This window comes from Ambystoma mexicanum, chromosome 1q (genome assembly GCF_040938575.1).
Source record: "Ambystoma mexicanum isolate Mex_15411 chromosome 1q, UKY_AmexF1_1, whole genome shotgun sequence".
In the NCBI taxonomy this organism is placed as follows: Eukaryota; Metazoa; Chordata; class Amphibia; order Caudata; family Ambystomatidae; genus Ambystoma; species Ambystoma mexicanum.
This window is the reverse complement of record NC_090922.1, coordinates 1,187,441,587-1,187,467,921: the sequence shown is the minus strand read 5'-3', so window position 1 is coordinate 1,187,467,921 and position 26,335 is coordinate 1,187,441,587. Positions and strand designations below refer to the sequence as shown.

Sequence of the window (26,335 nt, the reverse complement as noted above, 5' to 3'; positions counted from 1 at the left end):
CCTTCAATCCACATAACCGTTGAACCCATATGCAGCAGACATACATATGTTATTTTGCGGGTTGGCATCAAGCCTCCCGGCCTTGCCTCCTCCCCCAAAAATACTTACCACACCACTTTGTTCAAGCGTTGGCAATAAAAGGAAGGCCGTTGGATTTTATTGATACAAAACATGGTTATAGGTAAATATTCAATATGGTTGATCATAATAAATCATCCTTTTGGGCACCGGGTACAGAGATGAACCCCTCTGGCCCGTGCCGCCTTGCCACCACAGGCCAGCCTGCTGCTGACTAACTGCCTAGGCATCCAGGGTCTCCAGGGTGAACTGCACCCATATATTCTCCTGGGAGGGTGAGGTATTTATAAACTCACCCCCCTGCCTTCCATGTACTAGATCCTGCAGCCTGCCTCTTACATGCAGTTAGATCGCCTCTCCTTGGTGAGGCCCTGCGGCAAACGAGTCTTGTCTGCACGACCACCGCCCCAATCCACCACCCGCCCTATCAAAGGCAGTTCGCACCGGGGTACTTGTGCTGCCAAGTGGAGCTGTCAGGGAGCGATAAAGGCCAAGAGGTGCCAAAGACCATGTACACTTCAAAGTAGTCTATAGAGCATGGGTTGTTGTTCCCATGTCTACCTCCAGACCCCGTGTCTCCTGCCAAGCATCCCCCCTCACGCTGGGCGGCCCCCTGCAAACCGCATAATGCCACGACATTTACACATCATTCATTCACAAACACACCCCTGTTTCGAATTCTTTATAACCCACTTCATATTTCTAAATGAGAACTTCTTTGCGCTTTGCTAGTCAACCCGTGAAGGCGCTGGTTATTTGCTCTTCGTCTGTGAACTTCCGTGACCACTTCGAGGAAACTCGTCAGTTTGCAACCTGTGAACTGCTCCCTGTTCTACGACAAGAAACTACTCTGATCCCTGCATCTAACTGTTTGTTCGTCAAGGTAAGGCCATGTACCATAATCATTTTGCGTCCAATTTCTTTTCGTTCAAGACAGTACATGCAAGGAACTAGTCACATGTTCTGAGTCTAGTCAAATTATCTTTCTATTTTTTTAAAGTTATTCAAATACTTATCCGCATGTGAATAACGTGTATAGTTCCAAGAACCAAAACGAACCTTGCATTGAACCTTTTATGTGTCATTTAATTTTAACACATCGGTATTCATAGAGAATTGTTGATCTTTACTTTTCAGAACTTTCCACAATGTCAGCCTGTTCCATTGGCGGTTGCCCTTCGAAGACCCATAATAAATCTGAAGGTACTATAATGCATGTTTTCCCTAAGACAATAGATCAGATAAGAGAATGGGTCCGATATTGCGGATATCCACCGTCTGAGCTTGAAAGTAGAGTCTTAGAAGTCTTTGCGGACAAGAGGGGTGACCGATACCGCATCTGCAGCAGGCACTTTAGCTCAGACATGTACTCCACATCAATGCTAATAAAGAAGAACACACCGCGAGCGAGGCGAAAATTGCTCTCAACCGCTATTCCCACTCTATTCGTCCACATCCCTCCACTGGTGAGTCAAGTTTACGTATTTATCTCTCGGCCTTGCGGTAGTGTGTAGCATTAGCTAACAATAATTTCCCCATTTATGTATCCACTCAATATGAAGGCGGAAGATTCTCCATCCGTGTCGTTATTGCAGTCATCAGCCACTTCAAGCGCCTATCGGGTAATCTTACTTGGCTATTCTGCCACTGACTTCTTTTAGGCATGTAAATCAATAGTTTTAATTGATCGTGTAATTATTTTACCTAATGGTACACCCTTGTACTCGTCCTCTAGTCTTTGTTTTCAGTTATAATTATTGTTATCCAAAATAATGCAAGTACTGTCTTTCAGGGAGATGCTGAGGAGTCCAACGTATTGACGACAACCGTTGATGTCACTCAGATGCTCGAGGTACGTTTCCGGACAGTTCCATCGATGGAGATCATCATATCTTGCATTCTTGTAGCGTGATTGTTACACACAATGTTTCTTTCGTTTTTAGCCATTGATATGTCCTTCTGTCGTCGCCCTCCTATGTGTCTTCTTTTTTCAATATTGTGTTCATTACTAATGAAAGTCCTATGTTTCAGGGAGTCGATGGAGCATTAGTCCAAGAAGAAGGGGGAGCATGCAGTTACGGGTCGGCGCAACAGCTTGCAGAAGTGTGCACCGCAGTTACATCGTCCCTTGATGTTCTTATGCATTTCGATCAAGCGAAATCATATGACGTGATTACATCCGCTATACTTCCTTCTTTATTAACGCAAGTACTATGTTTCAGGGAGATGACGGAGCTTCTTCTACAAGAACATCACCCCTAGTAGTTGATGCAGATCTCTGGGTGGTGACACTTCCAACGATCGAGCAAATCGAATCATATTTACATATCCATTATTTATTTTAGACAACTGATCATTTGTGCAGGTCTATTTAGATGAGCCGTTGACGCCTGCACAAAGTTTATGTTCTTTTTAACAAAATAGAAAACCATACTAATGCAATTACTGTGTTTCAGGGAGTTACTGAAGCATCATCTTCAATAATATCATCAATGGAAGTCTATGAGGAGCCAGAGGTATGGATCTTGACAGTTCCATCTAACTAGATCAACAATGCGTGAATAATTGTCGTTTGAATATTCTACACAAAGCGTTCATCCGTGTTTTGCTATTGAGATGTATGTGGGTATTGGTCCCCAAGTACATTTTGTGTTTTCGATATTATTATACATACTAATGAAAGTTCTATGTTTCAGGGAGTCGATGGAGCGTCAGTGCGTGATGGATGTGCTTATCATGAAAATATAGTCGTTGCAGCGCAAGAGGAAGTGGAGACATGCACACACGAGTCGGAGCAACAGCGTCCTGATGTTGAAGTTCAAGGCAAGAAAGTTTCAAAGAAAAGAAAGCAAAAGAAGGTTAGTGTCCTGGTCACTATATTATGTTGTTTTTCACTGTTAATAGTTCAATACTGTAAGTTGTGTTTAAACTGAACATCCCTTTTCCAATCTGTCCTCTAGTTGCGAGTGGGTGTACGAACTAGATCTACACAGACAGTAAAGCGAACGAGAGATGTTGCTTGTCAAACCTTTTGGCAGGGACTTGAGACTGGAGATGCATCGTGCCAATGGGAAGAATATGAAGTGATTGACAACGGAGCTATACCACTTCCAGCCATTGATAGTGAATGTCCTCCTGGTAGTTCGGATGCAGTCGGAGATCAATTCACAGAATCCACACCCGCAAAAACTAAGACCGCGAGAAAGTTGAAGAAATTGTTTTATTCACCCATCGCCGGAGAAGGAACAGATGTTGCAATGGAAGAGAATGAAGTGGACGACAATGAAACATCATCAATATCACTGAACATAGCGGAAGACGATATCAGAGATTCTACCTTTCATGTGAGTGACATGTCCTCAACGTTACAGGCCGAACCAGCTGGGATGCAGAGTGACAGTATAAGGAAAGAGGCCAAATTCATTGTATTCGATAGTTGTTTGATTGATATTATTATTCGGATGAAATGTGGGCATTCGGTTGGTGGGGAAGTATGTGGGGAGCCATTGATTAATGTGACTCGTGCAATTGGAGGCACTAACCTTAAAATACATGCCACCTGTACAAAATATCATCCTTTCTCATGGTCTGCACAACCCATGCGGGGGCAACTGCCAGCAGGCAATCTACTTTGTGCAGCAGCTGCACTTTTTAGTGGTTCAAGTTTTAAAAAGTTAGAGTCTTTCTTTCAGTTTGTGGGAATCCATTTCATTGCGAAAACTCAGTTCTACAAATACCAAACCGATTATCTATTTCCAGCCATTAGCGAAGCTTGGAGAATGGAAAAAATGTCTATTGATAGTACATTCGCGGGCAAACGGTTCAGGATAGCCGGTGATGGACAGTGCGACAGCCCAGGATTTTCAGCCAAGTACTGCACCTACCACTTTCAGGACATGGAAAGTAAGAAAATTGTGAGTTCGGTGGTCGTGCAGGTGTCACAAAGTACATCCTCAGTGGCCATGGAGAAAGTTGGCTTTGTAGCATCATTGCAAGAACTACAATCGCGGGGAATGGTGATCGACCTGATAGCCACGGACAGACACGTTTCAATTGCCAAGACAATGAGAGAAGAGTACAAAAATATAAATCACCAATTTGACGTTTGGCATCTTGCAAAAACAATCAATAAATAAATGTCGGCTGCAGGTAAAAAAAAAAAGATATGCAAGGTATTTCACAGTGGTCCAAGTCAATCAGCAACCATCTTTGGTGGAGCTCAAAAACATGTGGAGGGTCGTTGGAAATTCTACTGGAAAAATGGCGGTCAGTAATGCTACACTGTAGCAACGTTCACCGCTGGAACACAAGCCAACATTTCCACAATTGTGAACATGGCCATTTGTCCACAGAGGAGGCACGGAAGAAGAAGTGGTTGATTCCTTCATCACCCACTCACAAAGCCATTGAAAAGATTGTATTTGATAAAACTATAACAAGAGATTTGAGGGGACTCACGGAATTCTGCCACACAGGAGATTTGGAGGTGTTCCACAATATGTGCCTAAAGTACAGGCCAAAACGATTGCATTTTGGCATGGAGGGCATGATAAATCGGACTCTTCTAGCGGTCTTGGCACATAACCATAATGTTGGCCGTCAACAAAGTAGGACGACCGGAACTTTAGGGACGCTTCGCTACAATAAGGCCTTCACTAAAAGAAGTAAACAATGGGTGATCAAACCAGTGTTTCAGGATATGCAATATGAGTTTATTGAGAGACTTATTGTTGATGTCCTAGATAGGCACATACATGGAGTTGTGAACGAACCTGTGCAGGGGACAACTGCATTGCCACCCAACATTGCCTCTGTTCCATGTCCACCTAAAGAAGAGCTCATTGAGAAATACACATCACGGTTTAAATGATTGTAATTTGATTGACTGTTCTCTCGAGTCTCCTCATGTCGCAGGCCCATTGAATATGTGTATCTATATAATGTGTAAATAAAAGTAATTGCTCAGTGTACATGCAATGTGTCTCTCCACCGTTGCCCCTCCCTTCACCGTGCAGTTGTGCGAACCACCCGGGTGTTACCTGTGACTTTGCTCTGGAGTCTCCTCATGTTGCAGGCCCATTGAATATGTGTAACTATGTATTGTGTAAATAAAAGTGATTGCTCAGTGTACATGCAATGTGTCTCTCCACCGTTGCCCCTCCCTTCACCGTGCAGTTGTGCGAACCACCCGGGTGTCACCTGTGACTTTGCTCTGGAGTCTCCTCATGTTGCAGGCCCATTGAATATGTGTAACTATGTATGGTGTAAATAAAAGTGATTGCTCAGTGTACATGCAATGTGTCTCTCCACCGTTGCCCCTCCCTTCACCGTGCAGTTGTGCGAACCACCCGGGTGTCACCTGTGACTTTGCTCTGGAGTCTCCTCATGTTGCAGGCCCATTGAATATGTGTAACTATGTATTGTGTAAATAAAAGTGATTGCTCAATGTACATGCAATGTGTCTATCCAACCTTGTTCATTTGCGCATTAAATTAAACCAAACAGTAATATAAATCATTTTTCAAAAAATATAGAATGTCTCCGTATTTATGGTTCTCTGGGGCTGCAAATGCACGCAGACAAAATGCAAAGATGGAGTGTAAATTTCAAGTCCTGTGAGATGGCCTTACACTGAATGTAGCTAACTAGGAATGTGTGCTCGTTCAAAGTGAAGGTCAGCTGCTTTGATTTTTTGCTCGGGTGCCGGAATGGCCCATGACTCAGTATAAGGCTCTATTGTTATTTGACCTTGACAGGCCGGGACCATCCCGAAAGACTTCTTTTTGGGGGTGTGGGGCAATAACGTAAGAAACGATAATGAATATAATTTCAGAAACGAAAGCCATTTAATGTTCGTTCATTAGAAGAAATAACGTCGGCATAGAAGGAGTGGTATTTCGGGGCTGCCCTACGCACAGACACAATGGAAAATGCAAATATAATGTAAGTAACTCTTTAGATGAGTTTATACCGCAATTTAATTACTATACAGTAGCTTTAAAGACGGGTTAAGTTGTACTTGTTCGTTCTATGTGGCATATTGTTTTGTACCGCGCACTATCTTGAGGAGAACCATCTCCTTTTACGGAAGCACCTCAAAACCTTCCTCTTTGCTTCTGCTTTCTCTCTCCCTCTCCCCTGCTACAACTGGTCCACTGCCTGCGACCTCGGTCCTGGGCCCTTCCACTCTCCACCTGCACTGCCTCCCTGTCAACCCCTGCACTGGGGGACTGTCTCAGTATCCTACAGCCCCCCCTTGACGTATAATACCCAGTTGCACTGTCCTAGCTATGAAATAATTTCCCGACCTAATATATAAAATGAATAACTTTAATAAAGATCTGATGGTGAGACTAATTTCATTTTTTATGTTTTTAAAACAGGTACATCCTTCATTATTGTATGTGTCACGAGTACCAGACACCGGCGGATGGCTTCTACAACCGCCAGTTGCTTCTCCGCGTGAACAACGTTACCACCCTGACCATTTTATGGGACGATCGCCAAGTACAAGTACGCCCTTACGCGGTACTAACGGCTAGATGCAACATACAGACCGTTGTGGTGGCCTAGTGCCTCGTTGTTGGAACAGCCATGCGATTATCAGTGCGACCGAAGAGCTTATTTTATCGTAAACCAACACCCTGTGTACTGCACACGAACATCGCTTGCCTCAAGACGAACTATTTTGGATCGAGAGCAAAGAAAAATGCAAATCGCTGAATATTCTCTAAACATTTGATGTCCAATAAATGTACTTTACCAAATTTACAATCTTGCGGTTTGATTTAAAAGTACAGTTTCATATTCCGAATTGTGGCGCGCTGTGTTGTGAGCTGATCTGTGTTGGTTTCCGGGTTCTGTGTGGAGTCGCGTAGAAGACGCCTGGGCGCGTTTGCCTACGCAGCACAGTCACGTCACGGATAGAGGCGGGGAATATGAATGTTTTGATAAAGTCTGTTTCAGGGGCGGGGGATTTGATTTAGTGCCGCAAAAGCAGGTGAGCCAGGTCGATGCGGGTAAATGATAGGATTATCATCAGAAAATGGCGGCTGATTTCGAGTGCGTTAATGGACGAAAAGTCGGGTAAGGTCCATAGGAAAGTTTTCTACGATCTACCGATTTATGCTTAAAAACACATGACCGAACCGTAGGGACAATAAAAAAAAAAGTCCCAGAACTATCCTTTACTTCTGTGCCATAAGTCTTTTACTATGATCGCAGATGAAGAATTAATAAAAGGTTCAAAGATTACTAACTTTGTATTCAGCAGACAGACAGGACAAAATAATGCTCCAGTGATTCCAACACATTGCCACACAATCTATACAGGCGCAGTTTCGTAGGGATGCCCAATTTTGGTCCCAACAGCTCTAACGTCAGTAGACAGTTCAGCCTAAACTTAAGGTAACCCATCTCTCGATTTGGCAGAGGGAAATCTTTTCCGATACAAGCTAACCTCTGTCAGAGGCAGGTACAAAACATCATGCCCCTTACACAGTTTCAGACATCCTAAATTAATATTTCATCGGAGTCGGAGCTGCTCACGTCTAGCAGAACACTTTAGTAGATATGTCAACCAGCACTATCAATTAAGAGCAGTATGGACAGAATCAAAAAGGCATATGAGGGATTGAAGAGTTGTGGCAAGAGTTGTGTACAAAGATCAGAAAAACTCAATTAGAGTTGCAAAGTGAGAAAGTCACCAATATAGTACAACCCAAGAACTTGCATCAAAGAGGGTTACAAAGAATACAAGTATGGAAAGTGAAAGCCCAAGGCCGACGAGTCTACAAGGGGCCCAACAGCTTTGGGGAGAATTATGGTGGTTGCGTGGCCCGACAACTGCGCCTAGACCAAGAAACCCTGAACGACGAACAAGCTGTAAAGAACTGTGAAATACTTGGTGAAGCAAACCTGAAGGAGGGTCAATTGGAACCCAGCATTTTCTTTGAAACTATTAAGCAGATGAAACCCAAAGTGAATGTTAGGTTAACGTCTTGGGGAAGAGAGTCTCAGGACCTCTAATCTTGTGTTAACTGTGCTGCGGGAAATGCTGTCTTGGGGAAGGGGAAACCCAGGCTTTTTGTTTCGTGTGAACGATGCTATATTAGAACTTGGGAAAAAGAAGTCCTGGACCTTCGTTTTGTGTAGTGGTACATTTGAACTTGGAAGGTAATTTCAGAACTTGATCAAACATTTTTTTAACTGAATCTTTATTGGAACTGTGTTGAACTTGAAACAGGGAACCCAAGAAGAATTCAAGCTGAAAGTAATTCAGTCTGTTCTTTTGTGGAGAAAGAATCAAACATGTTTTGTTTTATTTGTGGATGACAAGCATAGGTTTTGACACAGACTGGCTCATTTTGGACTTACAAAGACTTTTCTTAGGTCTCTTTAGTTAGAGAAAAGCCTGCTATAGTATAGGACTAGTTAGGTGTTACACCATCCTGATCATTAATACAGTTTTGTTTAGAATTTCACTTGTATTTGTATTTATTATGTTTATATAGCGCTTTCATCCAAAGCGCTTTACATTATAACAACAGAATACATAGAACTAATATATATATATATATATATGTACACACACACACTTAAGGGGGGCGTGGCCTAGCTGGAGGCTGATGGCGGCTTAGCCCTGTGAGCTCCACAGCCAGAGATGTGGCCGCACGACTCCCCGCTATGGTAGTAAAATGAACAGATTCCAAGACCGGAACCCTTCAGGAGTCAGACGATCTGCTTTTTATGATCTTGCAAACACACTGCTGGTTATAAGACAGGTCGGCCCGCTAACGACAACCAAGCAACAATATGGCCACTGAGCAATCCGAAACAGAGCCTCGCTGATAAAAGCAGCGAGCTTCCCTCCGTATGAATGCAGTTAATCGACACCAGATCAAGCTAACAGACCGCTGTAGAGCGGCAAAGCGGACAGAGAGCCCAAGTCTTCAGCGGTACAAGGGATTGTGGCAAGGTGCACTCTACACCTCCCCCTAACCCGACGTTAGCAATCGATTGAGGGACAGCAGCTACTCTGACGCCGCAGAGCGTTTCTGATTAGAAAGAATGGACTCAATCGGGGACATCAGCTGAACCGTCTGCTTGCAGTAAGCGATAAGGGAGACGCGATCTCCTGTCCACAGTGTATGGTTCAGTCTCGAAATCAGAAGCACCTGTAAGGGTAAGGCACAACCAATACCACCTGTGCAGTGAAGCGCGTCACTTCTTGTTATGAACGGAGCGGATTATCAGTACCACGAATGTGAACAGCCCTGAACTGACATGTGGAACGTCTGATGTCTACACCCACATAAACTTCATCTAACAGGGTGTCCAGGCAGACTAGGGAGCGGGTAGCAATACAATAGAACTATCAGGCGTACAGTGTTTATGCTACACTATTCCAGCAGGTGAGAACTTCCCTTAGCAAAAGCTATTACTATAATGATGCAGAGACAGGAATAGTGAAACCGAAAAGGCCATTTTATTAGAGGACTCCCCTCTGATCCCCTGCAAGGGTTTTGATTTTGATATGAAACAACGCCAAATCACCTCCTTCATCTGAACTGTGGACTGAGACGGACCAGCTAAGTACAAAATGAAATCTGGGAAAGTTGGAGAGAAGGGGACGACCTCAATCAATCAAGGAGATGCTGCAGCAATCAAAGACTCCTGCCAGTGGCCTCATCAGCGCAGAACCGGCCCTCTCCCCTGACTCAGACACACAACCAGCCGCCAAAAGCGATATAACTCAGCTACTGCAATCAATCCAAGGTATGGCCTCCACTCTGCAAGAATTGAAAGGCTTGTTTCAGGAACTAGCACAGAGTGCCCAGCAAACTGAGTCCAGATTAGGGAACCTGGTGTCGGGCTTCTGCAACCAGGCAAACTCTTATGACCAACTGGAACAACGAGTGGTGGCACTGGAAGCCCATAGAGTCTCCGTGGATAAGAAGCAGGAGGAGTCTGAAAACCGCTCAAGACAAAATAATGGCTGCATTAGAGGTATCGCCACAGAGGTGAGAGAACTAGGCAGTTACGTCCGAGAATTGTTTTTGGAGATATTAGTGGAAATGGATCTCACGCTTAATTGAACGCACAGAGTTTACTCTAACTTCCAACAACGCAAGAACCTTCCTCCAGACGTGCAAATCCAAGCATATAAGCTTAAAGCTCAGGAGAACAGAAACACGATTAAGAGGTTAAGAGATGTAACAGGCAAATTATCTGTAGAGGAACCCGAGAAAATACGTATTCTATCAAAATATTACAACACTGTTCACTGCTGAAACATTAGACAATGCTGCTCAAGAGAATATTATCAGGGACGCCCACCTACCAAAGATTGCGGAAGTTGAGAAGACGGGGCTAGAGGATCCCATTACTTATTGAAGAAATCACCCAGGCAATTTGCGGTCTCCCCACTAATAAAGCCCCAGGACCCGACGGCTTTATTGCTTTCTTCTATAAAAAGAAGTTTGTTAGTATACTTGCACCCCAGTTAGCACTCTTCGTAGATACAGGCACCATCACCTCCACTATGGAAGAATCGGTCCTAACGCTAATTGGAAAACCGGACAAAGATCCTACACAATGCTCCTCTTATCGACCAATTGCAGTCCTTAATGACGATGCACGCATTTACTCCAAGATCTTAGCCACTCAGCTGGCTTCTATGGTCTCGGTTGTGGTGGGAGCAGATCAGATGGGGTTTGTACCGGGTCGACATACACATAATATCCAAAGAACAATAGATGTAATAGCATGCCCTGATGGAACAATAAAGTGAAGACTGCATTATCGAGTGATGCAGAGAAAGCGTTTGATCAGGTGGATTGGGGATATCTGTCCATGGTGCTAAAAGGGTTTGGTCCCAATTTTCTTGCGAGGAAGCTAGCAAATTTTACACTCCCATAGACCCGCATTAAATTAAATGGCTTATTATCTGCCACAATAAATCTGGGAAGAGGCACGCAGCAGGGATGCCCGCTATCCCCCCTCCTATGTGCCTTATCCACAGTACCTCTCATGAGGGTGGTTCACTCAACAGAGAGTATACGATGGCTGGAGGTGGCTGGGTATCAACACAAGATTACATTATATGCAGGTGACCTGCTTTTTTATATACGGTGGACACAGTAGAAACACTGCCCAATATAATTTCCTTGTTGGTGTGATTCCAGGAAATCTCTGGATTTAAGATTCATTATACAAAATCCACCATACAACTATTAAAGGGTACCTTTGATGATTTCGCATGGGCGACAAACTCCTTGAAGTATCTGGGTGTCTTTTTGACTGCCCGGTATGACCAATTGTACGCAGCTAATATTCTGACACACTTAACACAGGGACGTCATTTCACCAAAATGCCAGGGGTAGCGGAAGTGACATCACATGACCCTGATGACATCACAGGAAGTGATGTCATTTGACCCACCCCGAAGTGATATCGCGGGAAGCTATGGAACACGACCTTTCACCCGTTGACAAAACAGGGAGTGGCATCACATAGCATTGTACACTACGAAAAATATGGTTATGATATTACTATAATGATATACATTTCATACAAGAATGGATCGCCATATGTATCTTTAAGAACAGTGTGTATAGACCCATATTACCAAACTGAATGCAAGCAGATGTCCATGACCAAATGATAATGATGTGTTATTATATAGCACTTACGCTTAAGCGCTTTATATAGAAAAAATATACACCCAATTTCACCCAACCTGTGTTGGTACTCATTTATCAACCTCAGAAGGATGAAAGGCTGAGTTGAGGCATTTAAGAACAGACTAAATCAGTGACTCACTTCCTGAAGTGTGCCTGAAATAAACCTTTAATAATTCTAGCAATTATTGTATAGAATTCCAGAAAGACACATTATTTAGTATTCCTATTCTTTCTTCTTATTTAGGGCCAGTGCTGAAAGTGTTAGTCTTGGGGCACTCCTGTTCTTATTTTTATTTTTTAAGGGGCCTGAAAAAGAAACTCCAGAAGTAAAGAGCCACATGGTGCTAGCCGCAATAGCGCAGGAGGGTGCATTACAAAAATAAAATATATAGTTGCGACCCCTAAATGACGTCCCTGACTTAACATCAGCCAAACAGGACTGGGCAATATAGGGGAGGCGGGGGGGGGGGGAGGATGGAAATTTCCTGGTTAGGCAGAATGACAGCGGTCAAGATGACGCTGTTGCCAAGGCTATTATATATTTTCCAAGCACTGCTCATCTGGATCACTAGGGTGGTCCTTAAGGAGCTCCAGTCACATTTTTTTTTTTTAAGACAATTTTTATTGATTTTCAGTTTACAAACCACAAAGCACACCCGACAGTGAAAGTTGTGAATGTCCGACCATCTTATGCATCAACATATATTTACCACTGCCATCCCCCCACCCTCCATAACTCGAGCTTACTCCATTGCACCTTTAGTCCTGTTCCTCCCGGTGCGCCCCCCCTTCCATGCTCCCGGGTGTATCATATTCACTTGGACTGGCTCGGGTGGGCTCGGTTAATGAAGCCACTAGCTGCCTCCAGGCCATCAGCGTTCCCACTTCATCATCATCCTCCCCCCTTTCAGGCTGCTTTGTACCATGCTACCGTTTCCGCCTCCGTCCATTTCAGAAGGTCATGCCACCACACTTCTACCCTGGGTCTCTGGCTTGCTTTCCAACCCATAGCTATTCTACGTTTGGCCAGAATATAAGACAGGTCCTTAAGTGTGCACACATGTTTCATTTTACGTGGTCTAGTGAATCCTCCCAGCATGCACGACCACACCAATTCTGTCTTTAACTTGATTTCTTTTTCAGAGAAGCAGTGAGCAACCTCCCCCCAGAATTTCAGAATCTCTGGACAAGGCCAAACCATGTGCATCATCCCCGCATTTAGTTCCCCGCATTTGGGGCACTTTTGTGCTTCTGTGCTCTTAATTAAGACTATCTTTTGGGTGGTCATGGACGCCCTATGGGTTACATATAACAATCTGTTGTAGTTTAGCGTTCCGGGACACCTTATTGTGGTACCACTGTGCTCTTTCCCATCCTGCATGGGTTCTCCTGCATCCTCCTCCCACTCCTGCCTCAACTGGGTGACCTCTTTCCCAACCTTGGACATCACCAGTTCATAAATCCGGGACACCTCATGCCCTCCTTCCTCAATATCATATATTGTCTCTATAGCCAAATCTGGTTGTTCTTCCAGTGCTATTTCTGGCCATGTGGCTCGTATTTGCTTTACCAACCTGGTGTAGGTAATATACTGCCCGGGGTGTACTCCGGTTTCTTCCATTAGCGTTGTGAATTCCAGTGCCCTCCCATCCCGCCACTCATCTCCCAGCGTTGCTATGCCCACTGGTTCCCAGTATCTAAGTATTATCTTCCTTAGTTGTGCGTTCACTCCCTTCAGTGCCACTAGCGGCACTTGGGCGGGGGGGAGACGGAGTCAAATTCTCCATGACCCTGGCATGCCTTACGCCATATCTTACACCCAAATACCAACAGCCTCGATCTCCCCCGTAGCTCCGATTTGGGCAGCCATATTAGTGCTTTCAGAAAGTGGGGAGCACATTCTGACCTCAGCAGTCTGGACTCCGCTGTGCCTCAGCTAGCCACTTGGTCACATACTGTAGTTGCCCAGTCAGAGGGTATATCTCGAAGTTAGGCAGTTTTATGCCCCCTCTCTCATACCCATTTTGTAACTTCCATAAGGCAATCCTGTTTCTGGCATTACGCCAGATGAAACCTCTACATAGGCTCTGTAGCTTACTAAAAAAACGTTTGGGCAACATATATGGGATATTCACAAAAAGGTGCAACAGCCTAGGCAATACCACCACTTTCAACAGTCGCACCCTTCCCATCATAGCCAGGGGGAGTTTAACCCAAAACCTCATGCTGTTTTCAATGTTGGGGACTGCTTTCTCTGTGTTGTGTGGGTGTTCCTCTTCTATCTTTTGGTAAATATAGTCTCCCACAGTATTTGTAGTACTGGCAGGTTACCCTGCGCAATCCCTTTATATCTCTCTAGGGGAAATATGCATGACTTCCCGGGGTTAACCGCAATGCCGGAGAATGATGCGAATCGCTCCATCACGTCAAGGATATATTGCAGGTTTTCTTCCGGATACCTCAGGTATAGGAGCAGGTTGTCTGCGTACCACAATATTAATCACATATATTTAACTTTATTTGGAGATATAGGCTCCCAAGAGTGGCTAGAAGAACGCTGATGGTAGCAAAGGAGAGGGCAGGGTTATCAGTCACAGATGACGAAAGTTACCTATATGCAGCACCAGAGGTCGAAGTGGTCTGGAGCAGTGTCAGTGCTATTTTTAAGTTTCATTGTTCCTATACTTTTTTAAACTGTTCTGGAATGGTTTCCTTTTAAAATAAAAGTGTAGGAAGAAGTTGAAGCTTGCACTTCAGTGAACAGCCCTGAACATTCCTTTAAATAGCAGATGTGTTGGTTTGGGGGTTTGGATTGTGTGTGGGAGTGGGTGCAGCGATGGGGTTTGTGAAGAGCGAGGGCAGGCCAGCAGGGAAGATAGTTCCACTACTTCTTTTCGTACACTTCGACCACTGTGCAGCAGATTGCCGCAGTACTGGAAAGCCAACACTAAGCACTTGGCATCCACAGAACAATCAGCTCTAGGTGGCCTTTTGCGTGAAGGGTGTTGGCATTCCCCGAGAACTAGGAAAAAACATGGGAATAGGCAACCACCAAGTCCACATTCGGGTACTGGAATAAGGCAGCCCGCAGATAAGAAACAGCCAATTTTCCTCCCCCCCTCACTAGAATAATTGGGAATTCCTCCCAGACAAGACACTACGGGATTTACCCGATAGAGGGAGGGGCGAGTTTATACAACTCAGTCATTGGCTTGCTAACGCAAAGCTGGCGACTCAAGTTAAACGGGACACTACCCAGTTTGAGGCTCTTTTTATTGTGGACCCCCCCGAAAGCCCTAGTAATATCCATTTATAAAATTATCAATGATAAAAAAGGTACAATTTACTCCACACATATATGGTTGAATGGGAGGAGGCTATCGGGTGACCCCTAGATGAGCTGGCCTGGTAAAATATGTGGACTAAGACAGGGAAATACTCTAAATCAGTTCACCTCAAAGGCGTTAAGCTGTTACTACGATGGTATTTGACCCCAGAACGCTTGAATAAAAATGCACCTCACATACCGCCCATCCCCCTGTCCCCCTGTGTTGGAGATGTTCCGATGCTACAGGCACCTTTTTCCACTTGTGGTGGACATGCCCAGTCACACAGGTGTTTTGGAAGTAGGTGGTAGCTCAGATTAAAATAATTACCGGATAAGACTTGGTAGCGGATCCCCAGGCAATACCATTAGGCGTTGAAGATCTGCAGGGTCATTACAAGTTGGGGGCAAAAGGTTTTCAACTAATAACCCATTTTCTAGTTGCAGCGAAGATAGTCATAGCAAAAGAATTGGGAGTCCCCACTCCCCCCAGATATTAAAGAATCTGGTCCAGGATTTGGTATGTAGTGGCAATGCACAAAATAGATGCAACGATTAGGGGGGGGGGGGAAATCAGCGTGATACCTCCCAGAATAAGCCCCTCTTATTACTTATGTGAGCCAGCATGATGGCTCCGGGATATGTCACAAACCCCATGAGATGACTTCCTTTTCACTGTTGTAATAGTTAATAATTTGATTCATGCATTACAACTCACTGCACTTCCACACTCATATGTGCTCTTAATGTTTATGTCTGTCTTTTTGTTCTAATTATGCTGATATTAAGCTGGCATCATTTGATTTTAGCGATATACGGCCGAGATGTGCCTACACTGCAGACAGTTATTGGAGCGACGATGCAATACTCGCACCTGGACTTAATCTCAATGTTATACATAGTAATGGCACAGGTATTGTTATTACAATGTTTCTCTGCTTGATATCTCTATAAAAATGTCAATGTGAAAAAGAATTGCACTTCTGTTGTCTGCGTCGTCTCTCTTGATACCATACCTGTCTCACTTTACTTCCAGCAGGCCGAAAAGGAGGGGAATGAGTTCCTGGCATTGTGTTATGCAAGACAGTACCCTCATCCCCCCAGAGTACTGCAGCATGGAGTGGGACAGTTTGTAACTTAAGTAATGTTTGTAATGGAGTTGTGTGTGCGAGGTAGTGCTAGTATGCAGCAGAATCCACAGCAACAGGAAATGTAACTAATATCCTTAGGGTGACATACCCATTTGAAAACATCTGTAACTTTGTATGGTGAATATAAAGGGTCTGATAAATACTGAGACAAGGAGGTGCGGAGTAATGAAGAACACCCCGTGGAACAAAGATGAACGTTCTAGTCTTCTGCAGGGGGGTGGGGGGGAGGGCGGGGCGTGCAATCAAGTAACTAGTTGTTTAACAATAAAAGCGAAGAAGGACTGAAGGAAGATGAACATGGCAGTACCTGGCAAGAAGGAGAGTACAGCAGGTCTTCCAAACCCAACCCATAGAGAAACAAGTGTCTGGGACCCACATCTAAAAGAAAGGAGAAATAGAAACCATCTTCCGAAAGGCCGTACTTGGCAGGAAAGTGAACCATGCGTGCCCAAGCCTGAAGATGGGGAAGCCTGGTTCTGGGACCTGCAGGGTAATGCTAAGAAAGGACAGGGCAAAGGAGTCATTCCCCTGGTATTGTAAACGGTGAAACCAAGTGTACAAAAATCCTGGCAAAGGGAGTCATTTCCCCCTAGTGTTGTGAACTGTGAAACAAAGTGTATGAAAAGCCAGGAGAATGGAGTCATTCTCCTGGTAACCAAGGCCAGGGGAAGGGAGTCATTCCCCCTGGTGAGGAACATGAAACCAGAACTGTTCCACCCAGTCCAGGAGAATCATTCTCCTGGATCAAGAGCAACCTTTAGTTTAATTATAAGTGTAAGGAACAGAGGTGGAGACGTTTTGACACAGGACGGTGGACTTAAGTTACTAGGACATTCTAACAAACCCATTAGTACCTTAGTTGTGGCAGGAAAACCTCCACGATGTAGGGAAAGATTAATTTCTACCCTGAATAAAAAGTCTATAGCAATCACTATTCTACCCTAGCGTCAGTCTCCTCCTTCTACACCCTTACATTACACAAGTCACATGACAGACCAACTTGAGAATGTATGAATTTTTGTAGAAACGCGTTGATTAAAGTGTATAGGGGCAATATTATTTTGCATCATCCTATTGCGTGGCGGAGACCACTTATGTTTATACTTTTGGTTAAAAGTGCCCTTTGTTGCAATTTTAATTGTTTCCACCACATAGTGGAAAAGTAAATAGAAAAATAGAAAAACACATGTGAGACAGCCTTCACTCTTTTCCACTACTTGTTTAGAAAAGCGTACGTGTCAAGATCACGTCTTAACTTTATATTAGAGGACGTAGTCTTGTGAAGTATTGTGCGTTCTGTCCCCTGGGCAGCCACTGCGACCCAGAGGTTGAAAACTGGTTGCCAGCCATGCCCAGGGGACGCAGAGCCAGTGTACGGGGGAAACCCCTTTCAGGGGAAAGATTTGCTTGCAGTATGTTGCAATGCAGTCCTTATGCTTGATGAGAAGTCAGGCTTAAGGAGCAACTACAGCTGCAAGGTCCAACGTAGTAAGGAGAGGGGAGGTCTCAGAGGTACCCACAAGGAAACCAGATACAGAAGGAAGGAGCAGGCGAACAAAAAGCAGGGACAAGGAGCAGCAAGGGCCAGCATAAAGGACTGGAAAGTACTGCTTAATTGCAATACGGCAGCTATAGAAACACACATCTTATGGGGAGAGCGGTGGTCCCTTCAGGGTTGCCGGAAGGGAGGACATCATGACGCAGTGTAGCATAAAGACGTGACCCCCACCTGACGAAGTGGGAAGCGTCACCAGGGTCTCCATAGAGATCAAGCAGCTATCCAGGGGCTGCGTTGGTGCACCACGACAGAACGTGCCACTTAAAAAAAAAATAACGCTTGTGGGAGCCAGCCATATACAAAAATATTACTTTGGAATCTGCCTACTTTTACCAGGTTGTTATATAGGGTTTTATCTTGTGCGTACGTCAATGCTAGAATGGTTCTGGAATGGTTGCATTCCAGAACCATTCAGTTGAGGGTTGTTTGTCCCTGGTGGCCGTGCACTCCGGGGCTCTAGCAATAAACTTATATTCATAAGTATAATTGCCTCACATCTTAAATTACCACACAGGTGTAAACAGTCCGGCGGATTCCATACTTTTTTGCCAGCATAAAAAACAAAAATAAGATGGTGTAAAATGAAGCAGATTTGAGAGGGGGGACCTGGAAGAGGTGGCACACGCGTTAGTCTGCTCTTCTCTCCAACTTCGATTGCCAAATTGTACAAAACCCTAAATATATAGAAGTGTCCGTAAAGGCTTTTACCGCCAGTATTTCCACTCCGAATGACTTGCAACCTGATACCCTGTGTTTGTAGCTCCCCCTCCAACCATGAACGTAAGCCTAAACATTCCAGAATGAAAATAAGAATCTTTAAAGACACAAAGTAAAATGCAAGCTTGCAGCTTGTTCTGTGCCCCCATCATTTCTGATAATAAAACTTTCTTCTAAGAAAAAAAGTGCCACAGGAATGGTAACTGCCAGTTAATTAGTCCCATCACTAATCACTTACCGTTTAAATGGTCTCATGTAGAGACGTCCTAAAAATATAAGGTCTAAAAGCAACGCTATGTGGACGCCTGCTTGTTCGTCTGTGATTTGAGAGGCAGAGCAAGGGAGGCCCGTGGGCATTTGTCCCATGTTCCTCTGATAAATCTGCGCCTGGCGCAGAGATAGTCCCGTCTAATTTTTGCAGGAGGATTTACATTTTTTCGATACTCATTTAGACGCCTTGCAACAGAATCTCATGTTTTAATCAAACTACTTTTAGGTGTTTACCACTTGTTGGGTGCATCTGGATACTTTTACGGCACTGGGGTTAAGGATTTAGTACTTGCAAAATAAAAACATATCAGCCCCATACCGAAAATCAAAAGTTGGCACCCATGATTACAAGTCCAATTATGCAACAACCAAGGCTTACTAGGCTACTTACGCGTGCAACTTGTGAGCTCTGAGGGGTGGCTGGTATTGACCACTTCCTTGCTGCCTCTGGCTACTTTGCCTTATGAATGGGTCTCAAGCGAGTGCATGAGCTTAAGCGCGGTGGCCCCTTACCTTGACTTAAGCCTCTACCAGACAGATTCAACTGTCCGCTCTTCCTGGCTCCCTTTATCAGACCCTGGGGTACCGCGGGCTCTTGCTCCGTCTCCGTTCGGAAGCCTGCCCGAGAGTCTGCAAGACAGCCCCTTCGCTGGAACCGGGACATGGTGAAGAAATGAGAACTGATGCCACCTCACTCGCTGCACCTTGCTTCTTCGAGAGCAAAATCCCAGAAACATGTGCTGACTGTCACAAGCTACTGTGTCAGTGTACAGATCAATCACATTCACACCTTTCACCCGTGGTGCCTGTGTTACTATGTCTGCCGGTTTCGATTTCAGCCAAACGAGTGAAACAAACGAAGGACTACTCAATTAAGTTTGTCAAAGGTTGACTATAGTACATCAGGCATCGAAAAATACCCCAAAGATGTCTTCCACGTTCTATGCCAAGATTTCATAAAGCAAAATACGAGCCATAGAATTGAAGAGCGAAACGTTCTTTTATTCGTGACAGATAGCAATGCAGAAGCTGTTGCCACCATATTGCTGTATTATGAATTGTAAACTGTACAGCATTTCATATAGAGCATTTTACAGGACATTTGCAGCATGTGTTTCAAGCACTAATATCAATCCTGCATTCTATGCCATGAACAGAGGCCCGCATTATGCTTGCGCACTTTAAAAACTCGAGCAGCATTGAAAACAATTGCAAACCATATAAAAATTGGCACAGTAAAAACGACATTTCCTAGCTATAGTATTTTTGTGTGTAGTCTGTTGCGTAGTGACTATGCTGTATTACGCATGTGCGGCCCATAACGAGGCTTGCGCATGTTCAATAAAGACGGTCCCGCCCGGAGTTGTCCTTGCGGTACGCATGTGTGTGTGTGAGAGTGCCAGCGAGGGCCACGGGGGCCCCCGCATATACAACACTGGCGAAAAGGAACGGCATCGGAGACACGAGCTGTTGCTCCGAATGTGTTGGAGAGAGCGGCTCTTTGCTCCGTGTCGGCACGGACCTACGCACGTGGCCGGCGGCCATCTTAACTTCATCACGGATCGCAGCGGTTGCAGCCCAGGGGGTGCTCTTGCGCCGGCTGCGATCCTCTGTCATATAAGTCAATTTTTGGGACATTCCACAGCCCTTTCAATCTGAGGGGCTGTGGATAAAAAAAAAAGAAAAATAAATTTTCCCTGGAAGTGAAGGGAAGGGAGGCGACTGGACCCTTCTCCATCCAGTTCTGCAGGACCTTCTGTCATCATCCTTCGGTGCTGGGTTCCTGTGCACCCATCCTGAGACTGGGCTACTTGTGCCACCACCCAAGGGTGCCAGACTGTGAGTACTTCACCCCGTTCTTGTCATGGGTGAGGGAGGAGAAGAAGAGGGTGCCCCTGCGCCTGTACCTCGCAGAATGCACAGCACACTTGCACCCATGCCTGAATTTGACACTACTGGCCCACCATCCAAGCTGGGGCCGAAGTGGCATCTGTGGGTTAAGAAACTGGAAATGTTTTTCAGGGCCTCAGGGGAAGAGGATGATGATACGAAGATTGCCACCATGGTGCACTCTGCGGGGACAGAAGTCCACAGGATTTATGACTCTCTCAACTTCCAGGTGGTCATGTATGATGCAGTGAAACAGGCCCCCAAGGACCATTTTCTTCCTATGGCGAATGTCAATTTCGACAGATTTGTTATGTGTGCGGAGAGGCAACAGGAAGGGGAGTCGCTGGACCAGTTCTGTGCACGGCTGAGGCACCTCGCAAGCACCTGCAGGTGGGTGAATGAGGAGGAGATGGTGCGGAACCAGCTGCTTCAGGGGTGTAACTCGGGGAAGCTGAGAAAGCAGGGGCTGAGGGAACCGGGCCTGAATCTGTAACAGATCCTCGACACAGGAAGAGCATATGAACTGGCAGAGTCCAGAGGGGCGAAGATGGACACTGCCATGCACCCGGGCAAGGGCGAAGACGCTTTTGCAATTGGACGATCTGCCCCAGGGAGGGCGCGATGGACACCTAGGAGGGTGGATGGTCCCCCTGCGACTGGCGCTCCGCAGTCGTGCCCATATTGCGAGTATGACCTGCCGCATGTGGGGGAATGTCCGGCAAAGACGAGGGTCTGTGGCCGGTGTGGCACACCAGGACACTATGCAAGGGTGTGCAGAGCCTCCACCCCGGTGGCGGCGTCGAGGGGGCCAGCGAGAATCGGCGTGAGTAATGCCCGGAGAGTGAGGGGTGTGTCGTCGATAGAGCAAGGCATGCAGGATCTGGACATGGCAGAGGAGGAAGAAGAAGAAGAGGAGCTCTTCTTCATATCATATTGAGCATTGCTACTGCTCCCAGAGGAAGCAGACAACCGACGTGCACAGTGAACATTGCTGAGGTCCCCACTCCCGTTCTGATAGACACTGGCGCTTCGGTCTGTGTGTTAGCGACAAAACACTATGAAGCTCTCCCAGGCCCTCCCGAACTGTCTGAGTCAAAAGCCCTGATATATGCTTTCAGGGAAGACACACCGCTACCGATCCAGGGAGTGTTTGTTGCGCCAGTGTCCCATGGGCAGAGCAAGATCAAGGCGAGGTTCTTCGTGACGAGTGTGAGCCTGCAGTCCCTCCTAAGCTTTGCTGCCTCTGAGGCCCTCAATATAGTACATTTCACTCTGGCCGTATACCACTACCACACGGATATAGATCGCCTTCTGCAGCGTTTTGACACCATCTTCCAAGGGGTCGGAAAACTGAAGGGTGATCCCATCAGGCTTCACATCGACGGGTCGGTGAGACCGACAGCCCTCAAACACTGCAGAATACCGTTCCACCTGCGGGCACAAGTGGAACGGGAACTTCAGTCGCTCATTGACTTAGACATTATTTAGAGGGTTGAAGGCCCGACCCCGTGGGTCTCCCCAATTGTCGTTGCCCCAAACCCCAAACAGCCAGGGGCTGTCCGCATCTGCGTGGACATGAGGTTGCCTACCATGGTGATCAAAAGGGAGCAGCACCTCACGCCCACGCTGGATGACATTGTCGGCGAGCTGCAGGGAGCAAGAGTCTTCTCCAAGCTAGATCTGAGGTCTGGCTACCATCAACTGGAACTTCACCGGAGTCGAGATACATTACCACCTTCACAACTCACGAGGGGCTATATCAGTTTAAGAGGCTCAGCTTCGGGGTCTCGTCGGCAGCGGAAATCTTCCAGAACGCCATCCGGGGGCACTGGCGGGGCTGAAAGGGGTGATCAACATGTCGGACAACATTCTGGTGTCGGCACAGTCGGAGGCGGAACACCTGAAGCGCCTGGAGCGGGCGATCGAAAGACTCAAAAGCCTGGGGCTGACCCTGCACCGGAAGAAATGTGAGTTTCTAAAGGACCAAATAGAATATTTCAGATTTGTGTTCCATGCAGGGGGCATCTTGCCTGATCCGGAGAAGGTACGGGACATTCGAGAGGCGGCCCTGCCAGAGTCTCCGGCAGAGATAAGGAGCTTCCTTGGTATGGTCAATTATTGTGGACGATTCATTCGCGACATGGCCTCGCTGTCAGAACCACTGCGGGCTCTGACCAGGAATGACGTGGCGTGGGCCTGGACTGAGAAGGAACAGAGGGCGTTCGCCGAGATCAAGAACGCCCTGTCGGGTCAGGAGACCATGGTGTATTTCAATCCGGACAGGGAATCGGAAATAGTGATGGACGCCAGCCCGGTGGGCCTGGGCGCAGTCCTCATGCAGGTCGATCCGCAGGGCACCATGCGTCCTATCGCCTATGCCAGCAAGGCGCTAACGGAGACTGAAAAGCGATATTCGCAAATTGAGCGCGAGGCCCTGGCCATCCTATGGGGCTGTAAGCACTTCCGGATCTACATCCTGGGAAAACCCATGGTCGTTATAACTGACCACAAGCCCCTGATTCCAATCATGTCTGGAGCCTCGTCCAAGCCCCCTCCGCGCATCGAGAGATGGATGCTGTCGCTCATGGAGTATGGAGTCAAGCTACAGTATCGCCCAGGCACTCACAATCCAGCGGACTATCTGTCCCGTCACCCGGGAGCGGGGCGCTCGCCAGACTCTGCCAAGGTGGCTGACTGTGTGGAGGTGGTGCAACACGTGGTGGAATCAGCATTGCCGGTGGCCCTGGCGCACCAGGAGATAGCGGAAGCATCAAATGTGGACGAGGTGTTCCTGGTCATCAAGGAAGCCATGGACAGCGGAGAGTGGCGTGATGTGCTCACGCACAATGCCAGAAGGGAATATGGGGCACGGAAGGACCTCCAGGCGCTATGGAAGGTACCCAACGAGCTGTCAGTGGCTGACGACGGTCTCCTGTTGAGGGGGTGCCAAATCGTCATCCCCCGAGAGCTGGTGGGTAAGGTGCTGCAGCTCGCCCACAAAGGCCACCAGGGGACGGCAAAGACCAAGGCACGCCTAAGGTTAAAGGTGTGGTTCCCGGACCTAGAGAGCAGGGTGGACGACTTGGTGCGGGCGTGCATACCGTGCCAGGCTGCTAGTCCCGTGGAGAGAGGGCCGCCCATACAGCCATACAGGCAATGGAAAGTGAACAACCGTGGGGGACGGTGCATGCAGGCTTCGGGTCCACGGGCCGAGAAATGTACTTTCTTGCAGTGGTAGACCAGTGGTCGTGCTATCCCGAGGTGGAGCTGGTGGAATCCACGGCCAGCGATCACACCATTCTGGCCCTGGAGATTTGTTCAGACAACGGCTTGCCTTTTCAAGGGCAGCAGTTCACCCAGTACTGTGAGGACAGGGGGATCAGGCACCGAAAGGTCACCCCACTGTGGCCCAGGGCGAATGGGATGGAGGCCCTGAGGGGAGAAGACCCAGAGAGATACTGAGAGGGGCAAGGGGGAAGAAAGAAAGCCTGAACCCCCCGCAGAAGCCGGACCCCCCCTTCCGGGCACACCACGCAAGAGTACAAGAGGAGAGGTGGTGAGAAAAGAGTGAGGTCATGGGTGAGAAGAGGCAAGGGAAACACGGATTGAGGATTCCTATTCAGAGGAATTGGAGGAGGAGAATTGGGACGAGACGTCCAAGAACAACACAGAAGAGCGTAATACATTGGAACTTCCCAGGTATAGCACCCACGTATGATACAAATGTGCAAAAAACATGGGATCCAGAGAGGCAATTCAAAATCAAGGACATATTCCCTAATGGTAAATTTATAACAGTGGAGGAATTCAAAACGGGGGCAGAGATCAATTGGTGGTTTTGCAATACTATAGAATGAGAATGGCGTTTAAGGCCAGATGGCCCCTGTTCCCTGATGAGCCCCCACCGCACCCGTGCCTGGTGGCCCTGTCTACCCGATAGGAACCAGTGTTTCGGGACTTTACAAGACTATTCAAGCCAATACTCCAACGGTGAACATGATAAGGACTTCCTGGGAATCTAATCTGGGTGCCACCATCACCGATGGGTCCTGGGAGAGGTACTGTGAACTCACTAAGAGGGTATCCATGAATGCAAGTCTCCGGCTGATCCAATTTAAGGTGCTGAACAAGCTACACTACACACCTCAAAAAATTGCAAAATTCACACGAAACAGCCCGAGCAGGTGTCAGAAATGCGGGGCCGACCAGGCTGACTCATTTCACATGTATTGGAGCTGCCCAAACATAAATGTATTCTGTGGGGAAGTGGCGACAATTCTGTAAGAGGTTACGCAGGTACCGGCAGATCTCACACCATTAAAATACCTATTTGGGGATATAGGAAAGAGATCTGAGGTGACCAGAAGGCTCTTTAACATCGCGTGTGTGGTGGCTAAAAGGTGTATTCTGTAAAAATGGAAAAGTGCACAGGCACCACAGGTAAATCACTTTCTCAAGGAACTGATGTACGTAAATGAATGTGAGGAGTATTATGTAATGACGCTACCAAGTTCATGTAAACCAAAGGACATCTGGGCCCCATTCAGGGTATACTTAAGTGAAATGGACTCAGCTAACAGTAGCCCGGCAAGGCCTAATAATACCTCTGCTCTGTAAATACTACATGTTATGTTGAAAAGCTATATCGACTATCCATGATATACACAAGATTGAATTGTCGTATTGCTGCACTGTTATGTACCACAACTGTTAAAGGTTAAAAAAAAAAAAGAAGAGTGTAATACATCATCCCTGAGCCCTCCTGGCAAGCGTAAGGCTGCCAAGAAAAGGAAAAGACAGAGAGAGAAGGAAGAGATGGGCAAGTTGTTCGACTCGGATTCTCTCATCCATCCCAGGTCGGCGCAGTGGGAGCCCCCTGCTAAGACTGACAATTATATAAAGAAGAGTATCCATAACGCCCTGTCTAAAAAGGCCAGGACCAAACTAAGGACGGAATGCCCCGGGCCCCAAGTGCCGGAAGGCATGGTGGAAACGCTGGAAATTGATGAGAAGATGCTATCCTTCATGGGTCGCTACGGCAGTCAGGGACATCAAGAAGGTGTCAGGATTCGACCATGGAAACTCTGGCATGCTTGGAAACGCACTGCACTTTAGAGTTCCCATCCAAGCAGTCTAGTCCTCACCTAAGATGGCCACCGTGGGTAGATTAGCAAACCCCGCCCACCAACCAGTGCGTTGTATCTGCTCATTGATACTCAGCGCTCCGCAGCTTTCCTCGCGTTAGCTGTCCTCTTTTGCCCTTCCAGAGAGTTTATCACAGCCCTCTTCAGCTCTTTTCAGCCCGATTCCTCGCCGGGCTTGTTTCGGAAGTCTTCAGCTTCCTTTTCTTTTCAGCGACGCTCGGTACGTTCCTCCTCCTCTCTTTGTTTCTGTTTCCTTACCGGCAGCTTCACTGTTTCCCGCTTTCGGTTCCGTTTCTCCAGTCCCGTTCTCTCCTATGGCTCTCCGTGTTCAAACTGGTTTCCTTCATGGGATCTATCAATTTCTGTTAAGTGGGTTCCTTATCTGTTCTTCCTAGTGCTGTGCTTCTTACCTTTACTTCCGCGGTACTGTATACCGTCTCTCCTTCAGTCTAAGCGTGCTCCTCCTTCTTTCTTACCGCGGCTGACATCGGCCGCCACACCCTAGTGTTCAGACATT

General features: G+C 46.6%; 1 protein-coding gene across 1 annotated transcript in view; it reads right to left on the bottom strand.

Annotated features, from left to right (window-relative positions):
- LRRC40 (leucine rich repeat containing 40) overlaps window positions 1-19,633 on the bottom strand; it is a 1,512,829-nt gene extending 1,493,196 nt beyond the window's left edge. Inside the window, exon 1 of the mRNA XM_069641925.1 lies at window positions 19,298-19,633. Coding sequence (XP_069498026.1) covers window positions 19,298-19,448 — 151 coding nt within the window. The 5' untranslated portion in view covers window positions 19,449-19,633. The remainder of the gene's footprint in view (window positions 1-19,297) is intronic.
- Between the last annotated feature and the right edge of the window lie 6,702 nt (window positions 19,634-26,335).